Genomic DNA, 10,734 nt, shown 5'->3' with positions numbered 1-10,734 from the left:
AGAAATAAGAATGACGATATATTCAACCCCGATAAAATACAACAACTCACGTCTCACCCTACTGTTGGATGTATAAATATGACGTCATACTGGTTTGTATATATATGATACAATAGACAAGATACATAGACGAAATTGAGAAGTCTAAATATGTACATATATATATAGACAACAATATAACAACAATGTATTCTTGTATGTCTATCTATCAAATAATCTTTTTCTCAATCCACTCGATGTGTCATCATGTTTGGACATTAAATCGATTCATCTACATCCCTTGAACTAGTCAAACTTTTACTACAATTTATTTTATATACTCTCTGTATATGTATTTCTATTTTTTTAATTTTTTTTACTTTTTTTTCCTCTTTACTCTGCTTATTTGAGTCACTTGAGTAGTAATATTTTACTCCAACGCCTGAAAATAAATCCTTCGTATATTCGTCACAACTGAGTCGTCAATTATTATTTAGATTTTTTTTTTTTTTTTTTATTTCTTTTATTCATCTTCACCCTTCTCTTATAATTTACAACAACGCATTGAGGGTGACTGATGGGAAAAGAGAGACATACTCATCTTGCACTAATTGCAGGCATTCAATTTTTTTATTTTTATTTTCTTTTTTTTTTTTCAAGTACAAGTTTATGTGATTATGGAAAAAAAAATATTATTTGTACATTATATTGTTTATTTATATTTTAATTATTTAAAATTTATCATAAATTTAATTACAAAATTATAGGGTAATTAAAAAAAATAATTTGTAAATTTTTGAAATTAATTTTGAATAGAAATTTTGTTTGGATGATTTATCAAGTAGATTCTAAATTATACAATAAAAAGAAATAGAAAATAAATAAATAAATAAATAGTTAATTAAATAATTTAAAAAATTTTATTTTAAAATATAGACATTTTCTTTTTTTTGTTTCAATTTTTCATATAAGTACATTTTGTTTTTTTTTCTGTCCATTATTTTGTCCAGTCTATTTAATTTTACACATAAAAAAAATTAAATAAACAAATTTTATTTATAATAAAATAAAATAAAATAAAAATAAAAATAATAAAAACAGTATGTATATGAATTCGTGCATGATGAAAGATAAGAAAAGTCAAAGCGCAGTGAAAACATTTCGTTCGATATTTCCTGTATATCGATCTTTTTTTCTTCATTGTCCCTCAGGCAAAAGTGTCCCTGTTCTTGACTTGTCTGATATTCCATTTTTTCGATCCCTTTTTTATTTTTAACATTTTATTTCTTTTATTTGTATATTTTTTTATTTTTCATCCCTCTATTATTTTTATCCTTACCCTCATTTTTACCTCTTATATATATTTATCTTTATTTTATATTTTCTGTGCATTTATATTGTTGCACCACTTGTTTTTTTATATCTCTCTCTTTAAAATAAAATAAAAAACCACTAAAATATATAATAATCAAAATACATACTACAAAATCCATAACATTATTCAACGATTTGTTTATTTTTTAAATAAAAATAATAACTAATTGCCAGTAAAATTATTAATACTAATTTAAAAAAAAACCATATTAACATTAAATAAAAACACCAAAAATTTATTATTAATTAATTAAAATACAACAACAATAAAACTCTATCAATCAATCAAAAAAAAAATAATTAATTCAATTTTTTATCAAATTATAAATTAATACTAATTTTTATTTCAAAAAAAAATTTATTTTCCATCCAAATAAAATAATCAATAAATTAATATATATTTAAATATTTATATACTGCAGGTGTAAAAATGAGTCATAACATGAATTTCAAAAAAGAGGGTCAAAAAAAAAGAAACGAAAAAAATAAAAAGTCTATATTTCCAATAATCATTTAAAATTAAAAAAAAAAAATAGATAAATAATTAAATGTTTAGTTACAACAACAAGTACCTATAAATATAAATAAATTTATAAAACAATGTAAAGGATGTTGTATTTAATTTATATATATGTTTAAATGAGAAACGTGTAACGAAGCCAAGCATGAAGACACAACATATGAAAGAAACCAAAGGAACCAGTGCACAGTGTTTGTACGTATATATATTCAACGAAGGGTGACTCGCGTCTGGCACCTCAATACACCCCCGCACAAAAATATATATATACATACATTTATATTTTAAACACAATAGTATATATGTATTATGATAAAAACCACCCAGTCAATATATATAGGGGATGATGTGGGTGGTTTGTTGCGCGCGCAATAAACTCAAGCATATAATCGAACTGGGAGCGCCTTCCACCCTTGGCTCTGTTCCACTCTGTTCTATCTTCACTGGCTTGTGGTTCCGTGTTTTAAAGGGATAAAAATCTTGGTGCGAGTACAACTTTAATTTTCATTTTTTATTTTAATATTTATCCAAAATTTATTGTCACTATATTAAACAACAATTAATTATTAATTTATAAAAAATTTTCGATCTTTTTTTAAGACAGAGCTTTTATTGCTTTTTTTTCTTTAAATTGTTTTGGATTATAAAATTGTATAGTTACTGTTGTTTTATTTGAAAAAATAAATTAAACAAAATAATCAATATTTTTGATTTGTATTAATTCTCTGTGGGGATTTTTTTTTATTATTTTTATTTTGATTTTACGAGCAAGACACTTGGGGGTGGTTTTTATCTTTTTTTGATCTTTTTTGTTTTTTCATAGGTGGTAGATGAAAAAAAAAAAAAGTGAAATAATCAAGTGATGGTGAATTGATGAAAAAAATTAAATTTGTGAAAAAATAAAATTTTTGTTTTTTAAATTTTTCTTTGAGGTGGAAAATTGGGGAAAATATGGCGACATTTATCCATAGATATTCAGTGTGTGTGTCGATGGTGAGCGTCGTTGTTGGTAATTCTCATGAATCGTGACTTTCAAATGACCACTAAAAAAATTAAAATATATATTATTAAAAATAATAATTAAAAATTAACTCTGATATTTAAATAACACCAAGTATTTCAAAGCTAATAATTACGGAATTATTGATTAAAACGAAATATAATTTTAAAAATTTATCAATACCTGTTTAATTGTTTAATAAATTATATTGATAATTATAAAATAAACATAAATAATAAATAAAATATGAATTATTTATGGAAATACAATAGAATATGAAAAAGAGGACGAGGCCTCGGCCTCAACGGCCAAACCGGCATCGTCCAATTGATGATTTTAAAAACGTGGAAAACACGCGCAGCACAACGAAGGTGAATAATATATTTCACCTCAGTGCATTACAATTTTACTTGTATAAAAAAAAATAAATAAAAATAAAAAAAAAAACATTAATAGGAAAAATGAAAATGAAGATTAAAATGAAAATGAAAAAATTCAAATATTCTTGTGATGGTTTTTTAATAATCACTGAGTAAAACGAAAAATAAATTAAAAAAATTATTAAGCTTTTTTTTATTGTTTATTGTTATTGCCGTTATTATTATTTAATTGAAAAAAAAAAAAATTATAAATAAAAAGAGGATAAAAGTTGTTTGAAATTACGGCTGGATAAGGGATAAAAAAATAAATAAAATGCAGGGAAAAGATGGACCAATTGGGTCTAATGCCCAAGAGACACATCAATATGTTGGACCTTATCGTCTTGAAAAAACTCTTGGAAAGGGTCAAACTGGTCAGTTGAAAATAATATATTTATTTATTTAAATTATAACAACAAAAAAAACATGTAAAATTTATAGATTTTTTGTTTTTTTATTTTATTTTTTTTCTCTGTAACATATAAAAGATCAAAGACACATTTTTTTTTTGTTCATTTTGCTATTATTTTTTTTTCTATTTATTGTGCTTTATATATTCATATTTTTTATATTTTTTATTTTAGAATTTTTATGATGGTTTTTATGTAAAATTTAAAAAAGATAAAGTTTTTTAAATTGGTAATATTATTCCTCACTTTGATATACTGAGCTTTTTTTTTTGTTTCATGCATATTTATTTATATTTTTTTTAAATAATAAAATTTGAAGAGTATTCGTATCGAACTTGAAAGTTAAATAAAAAAGGATAATTTTTTTTTTTTAAAACCCCCTTCTCAATTTCACCACCCCGTTGTATAGACTCCGCCCCATTTCAATCACATTCCACTGCACACCCGGTGAATATTTGCTTTTATAATATATCTCCCTAACGTGAATAAAATTTTTTATTAATTACTTCAGATGAATTAAATGAATTGTGATTCATGATTTGAGTATATGCACAGGGCGTGTCTCAAGTCTCAGCAAATTATTCATGTATCGTCGTTGCATTAAAAATTTAAAATCATAACTGTCATTTTTTGGAAATTTTATTCTCGTATGATTTCTCGGTGATTTAAAATTTATTAATACTGAACGAAGCGTATATGTCTCATTTGTTAAAAGTAAAGAAGCGTATCTCAATTATTATTAAAACCAAAGGGTATGCATAAAGGTCTTGTTGATCTTTAAATATATTATAAAAATAATTGAAAATAAAAAAGCACAAGTTTATACGGAGATCCCCATATCCCCATATGCTTTTTAAACTTTAACTATTTTTTGTTTTCCATTTAAACAATGTATTTGTTGCAAAAAAATAAAAAAATTTTGAGATACATTTTTTCAACTTTTAAACAGAGCTTTTTTTTTTTTCCTTTTTGCACTTACAAATTGTTTTCCTCTTTAATTCAACAAGCATTATAATTTTCAATGAAAAAAATTAATAATTAAAACAAAAATAATAATAATAATAATAATAATAATTTAGTTGATTAATTTTATCAATTGATATTTAATAAATATTTAAATTGTAAATTTTCAATAAATATATATTCAAATCGACACGTTATTTCAATGAACTTTTTAATTTTTCCATAATTTAATATTCAATGTGAAAAACAAATAAACAATAATCTTAATTTATTATTATTATTATTTTAAATTCAAATAATTATTTGGTGTTGATCTAAATATATTACTAGTCATCATGGGCGTATGTTTTTTTTTTTTTCTTTTTTGTTATTGTTTACATTAACGTATTATTATTATTTGTTTAATATATGAAATATATTTTTTACGATTAATCAGCCACTGGATATGTTTGTTGAGAAAATATATATATAATCATCTCGTTAAATATTTGATTAATTAATTAATTATCAATAACTAGAAATATATATTTTTCTTTTCCTTCACCTTTTGTTCAATTCATGAGATAATTTCTCTTCACTCTTAAACAGAGCTTTTTTTTGCCATTTACAAATTTTTCCTCTATTAATTTATTAGATAATAATTGTTAATAACATCTCTTCTAAATTTTCTAAAAATAATCTTTCATTATATAGCTGAATATTTTTTTTCTTTCGTGTAGTAATTTTTTTAATCATCAAGTATTTATTTAAATTTTTTATTTTACATTGCCTGTGGCACAATTCCACAAATTACTATACCCTCAGTAATCAATAATTGTTAAAATTTTATTATTATATTTTATTACCAACGGAAATTTAAAATTGCATGCCACTCGTAATTAATCCAGTAGACAAATTTTCTTTTGTTACAACGAAATAATATTTTTTTTTTTAAATTTTCTTTTGGCTAATTTTTGATTACCAGAAAGCACATGTCATAATATGACATATTATTTTTTTGCGCATGCTCTTAATAAACGAAAAAAAAAAAACAATTAAAATATAATTGAGAAAAACTTGTGTTCTTGAATTAATTGAATGTCTTTTTTCAAATTTCAAATAAAAATTTCAGGTTTGGTAAAGCTTGGTGTTCATTGTGTACTTGGTAAAAAAGTGGCAATTAAAATAATAAACCGTGAAAAATTATCAGAATCTGTGTTGATGAAGGTGGAACGTGAAATAGCCATAATGAAGCTCATTGATCATCCACACGTGCTTGGTTTATCAGACGTTTATGAGAATAAAAAATATTTGTAAGTAATTATAATTTATAACTATTTTATTAATAAATAAATTAAAATTTTAAATATAATTATAGATATCTCGTATTGGAGCATGTATCAGGTGGTGAATTATTTGATTATCTTGTTAAAAAAGCACGCTTAACACCAAAAGAAGCTAGGCGATTTTTTCGTCAAATAATATCAGCATTAGATTTTTGTCATAGTCACAATATATGGTAAGATAAAATAATATAAAAAGTATCTTTAAAGGAAATTAATTATATTGTTTGTTTAATTGTATTTAGCCATCGTGATTTAAAGCCAGAAAATTTATTACTCGATGAAAAAAATAATATTAAAATAGCTGATTTTGGAATGGCATCATTACAACCAGCTGGTTCAATGCTAGAAACAAGTTGTGGTTCACCACATTATGCATGTCCAGAAGTAATACGTGGTGAAAAATATGATGGTAGAAAAGCAGATGTATGGTCATGTGGTGTTATATTATATGCATTATTAGTTGGTGCATTGCCATTTGATGATGATAATTTACGTCAATTATTGGAAAAAGTTAAACGTGGTGTATTTCATATACCACATTTTGTACCACCAGATTGTCAAAATTTACTACGTGGAATGATTGAAGTTAATCCAGATAAACGTTTAACACTTGCTGATATTAATAAACACATATGGGTTACTGCTGCTGGTAAAGGTGAACTTGAATTAGAATTATCAATGATGGAAGTTGTACAAACACATGTTATACCATCAATTGATGCTATTGATCCTGATGTATTACAAGCAATAGCAAGTCTTGGTTGTTTTAAAGAACGTGAAAAATTAATACAAGAATTATTAAGTCCAAAGTAAATATAATTTATACAACAATAACAACAACAACAACAATACTTATTAATAATAATAAAATTAAATTTATAATTACAGTCATAATACAGAAAAAGTTATTTACTTTTTATTACTTGAACGTAAACGTAGAAGACCAGCATGTGAAGATGAAATGGAAGCAATGAGAAGTGGTCTAAGAAATACATCTGTACAATCAGAATCAGATCCACCAAAAAAACGTGTTGATACATGTCGTGTTAATGGTAGTGCAGCATTAAATCTTGGACAAATTAGTCATGGTTCACCATTAACACCAAGAAGACAAACAAGGTTAATAATTTAATTATTTAAAATACAAATTAATATTATTTCTATTAATATATTCGATTATTATTTTTAATACAGTGCAAGACATCATGCAAGACGTTCACCATCAACTGGATCACATACACACTCATCATCACATTCACACTCATCAACACCAGTTGGTTCACCACTTCATAGTCCAAATATTGCTGGTTTATTAAGTCCACATAGAGCATCACCAAGTTCACATCATGGACAATCATCACACAGTCCACATAGGCTATCAATTGGTAGTACAAGTAGTGCAAATGGACAATCAACTAATTCAACAATAATAAATTCATCAACTACAACAACAACTACAACAACAACCACAACACCAACAACACCAACAACAACTGTACAACCACTTAGTAGTGTATCAATTGAACTCAATGAAAATCAATCAAGTAATTATTCGAAATTATTATTTAAATTATTATTTTATTTTTTATTATATACTAATGATGTGTTTTAAAATAAATTAGTTGGTCTAACACCACCTGGATCACCTCATACTGGTGCTGGTTCTGGTGCACATCATTGGAGATCACGTTTAACAACAATTAAAAATTCATTTCTTGGCTCACCAAGATTTCATAGACGTAAATTACTTACAAGTACTGAAGAGGTACATTTAACACCAGATTCATCACCAGAATTAACAAAAAGATCATGGTTTGGTAGTTTAATGGCTACTGAAAAAGATGAAACATTTACAATACTCGTCAAGGGTAAACCATTAGCAAGTGTTAAAGCTGATTTAATACATGCATTTTTATCGGTAAGATACATATTTATTTAAATTAAATTGGACAATATTATTGAATCATATGATTAATTGGATAAATTACAATTTTAGATTGCTGAATTATCACACAGTGTTAGTTCACCAATGTCATTTAAAGTTGAATGGAAACGTGGTAATACTGGTCCAGCAATGTTTCAACGACAAGTACGTTTTCAAGTTGACATTAGTGCAATATCGAAACAACCAAATGAGCCGTTATTTGCTATAACATTTACACTATTAAGTGGTAAGTTTTTTAATTTAATTTAAATTCAATTATCATTATTATTATCATCACTTTATACTTGTAAGTGTGTGTGTTTCTTTTAACACACGAATGGATAAACACTTTAGCATTTGGCATTAATCCAATGGCCAAGTAAATCGATGCTACCTTGGCACGTATCACTTGCTTCAACTGCCAGGAAAAAAAATAATATTTTACAAAATATGTATTATCTAGTTTATGTATATATTTTTTTACTTGATCATTATTATAATTTGAAACATGTTGTTGTTGTTTTTATTTAATAATAAATTGTATTTTTTTTAATGATTTTTTAGGTAATATTAGAAGATTCAGAAGAGTTTGTGAACATATACAAGTACAAGTTTGTTCGAGAAATGTTGGTATATCATTTGGTGGACAAAGTCGTGCAGCACCACCAAGTCCAAGAGCATCAAGAAAATTTACCACAGATATGAGTGAAAGTTCCAGTTGTGGAAGTGATACAAGTGAACGTTTATTTTTAAATCCACATCCAGCTACCAGACAGGTAGTTTGTTTTAGCAAGGTATCACATGCTCATCATCATTCCATTAATCAAATAAATCCTTCATAATAAAATTCAAAAAAATATACATCTCATTATCTCATTGGGAAGCAAAATATAAATTAGAAATTTAGAAAAAAAAATACCTAATAGCATTAAATAAAATGATAGTATTCATTTTATTTGAAAAAAAAAAAAACATAAATAATTTTGTTTGGATAAATGCAGATTGACTCGGACCTGGATTCTGATAATTCAGCATTTGATGTTAAATCGCCAACACATGAAAATGGACGTCGTAGTTCAACATCTGGTAATAACAACAATCAATTGACTCGTGATGATTCAACAACATCAGGTAGTCCATCAAAAGCAGTACGTAGTAATTCTGAAAGTCAAAATACACCAGAAAAAAAATGTGTTACAACAATGAGTGGTAATAATATAGCGTGATACTATAAGAATTTCCAAATGGAATTATTTACAAATGTTGGAAATTTATGGAATGGTAAACGTCGATTTTGGTGATTACCCTTTTTTCATTGTTAAAGTGTTGATTAGCAGGGGAAGAAAAAAAAAAAAACTATTAAACTATTTAATTTATTTTTATTTAAAATTAAATGAATAATTATTGTTTATTAAATTGTGGTTTTAGTTGATAAAGTGTGTTGTCGAATTTGTCGAATATGGGCATATATATAATTCGTAATTATATAAATATATATTTCGGGACAATTATGTGCAATCAACATAAACTTGCTGTGTGTAAAAATAAAAAAAAAAACTATTATTAAATATTATTATATATATATGATAATTAATTAATTAATCAAATATTTAACGAGATGATTATATATATATTTTCTCAACAAACATATCCAGTGGCTGATTAATCGTAAAAAATATATTTCATATATTAAACAAATAATAATAATACGTTAATGTAAACAATAACAAAAAAGAAAAAAAAAAAAAACATACGCCCATGATGACTAGTAATATATTTAGATCAACACCAAATAATTATTTGAATTTAAAATAATAATAATAATAAATTAAGATTATTGTTTATTTGTTTTTCACATTGAATATTAAATTATGGAAAAATTAAAAAGTTCATTGAAATAACGTGTCGATTTGAATATATTTATTGAAAATTTACAATTTAAATATTTATTAAATATCAATTTATAAAATTAATCAACTAAATTATTATTATTATTATTATTCTTTTTGTTTTAATTATTAATTTTTTTGCATTGAAAATTATAATGCTTGTTGCAAAAAGGAAAAAAAAAAAACGTTCTGTTTAAAAGTTGAAAAAATGTATCTCGAAATTTTTTAATTTTTTTGCAAGAAATACATTGATTAAATGAAAAACAAATGATCAAAAAGACCTATATGTAGACTCTTTGATTTTAATAACAATTGAGATACACCTCTTTACTTTTAACACATGAAGCATAGGCTTTTTTCAGTATTAATAAATTTTAATTCACCGAGAAATTTGCAAAGGGGTCGACAAGTATTTTTCAAAAAAAAAAGTTTCAAGTCATTTTCTTGTTTTTAATGTTAAATAAAAAATTAATAAATTTCCAAATTGATACTTACGCTTTTTTGCCTCTAATACTACGATATTATTATTATTATTATTATTATTATTATTTTAATTTTGAATGTTAATAATTGATACACCAAGAAAGAATTTTAAAAAAAGTTTAACAACAATATTAATTTGTCATTCTTACATAGATTGAATTTTTTATTATGCTTTTCGAAATATTTAAATTTTATAATAATAATTATACGGTAATGCTGTGTTGTCACCGTGTACGAAGAAATTTACGGGGACATTACGATATACAGGTTCACGGAAAAACTTACGGTGAAACATTTTGTGTAAAATCTGTAAATGTTTCCCCGTATTTTCCGTAAATTTCTCCGTATCGGAAAAGCCGTAATGAATTAGTTGGCTGAGTAGATAGTCAAGATTAAATCCACGACAGTATTTTCAATTTAATTTTTTTTTGTTTTTAATATATGGTCG

At 24.6% G+C, this 10,734-nt stretch overlaps 1 protein-coding gene across 2 annotated transcripts; it reads left to right on the top strand.

Moving 5' to 3' along the window:
• The first annotated feature begins 2,308 nt into the window (after positions 1–2,308).
• On the top strand, positions 2,309–9,983 carry LOC122859095 (serine/threonine-protein kinase BRSK2). Of its 2 annotated transcripts, XM_044162461.1 has the most exons (11): positions 2,311–2,356; positions 2,806–3,666; positions 5,777–5,957; positions 6,023–6,163; positions 6,233–6,799; positions 6,879–7,109; positions 7,185–7,534; positions 7,613–7,908; positions 7,987–8,161; positions 8,479–8,708; positions 8,916–9,983. In XM_044162461.1, exons 2-11 carry the CDS (start codon positions 3,567–3,569, stop codon positions 9,138–9,140), a joined length of 2,496 nt encoding a protein of 831 aa, XP_044018396.1. In that variant the 5' UTR covers positions 2,311–2,356; positions 2,806–3,566; the 3' UTR covers positions 9,141–9,983. The 2 variants fall into 2 exon arrangements, with proteins under 2 accessions (XP_044018397.1, XP_044018396.1); XM_044162462.1 differs by having other exon boundaries at positions 2,309–3,666; positions 8,479–8,690.
• The last annotated feature ends 751 nt before the right edge of the window (positions 9,984–10,734 follow it).

Source organism: Aphidius gifuensis, linkage group LG6 (genome assembly GCF_014905175.1).
Source record: "Aphidius gifuensis isolate YNYX2018 linkage group LG6, ASM1490517v1, whole genome shotgun sequence".
Lineage (NCBI taxonomy): Eukaryota > Metazoa > Arthropoda > Insecta > Hymenoptera > Braconidae > Aphidius > Aphidius gifuensis.
Note: the sequence above shows the minus strand (reverse complement) of the source record. Positions and strands in the feature narration are given on the sequence as shown.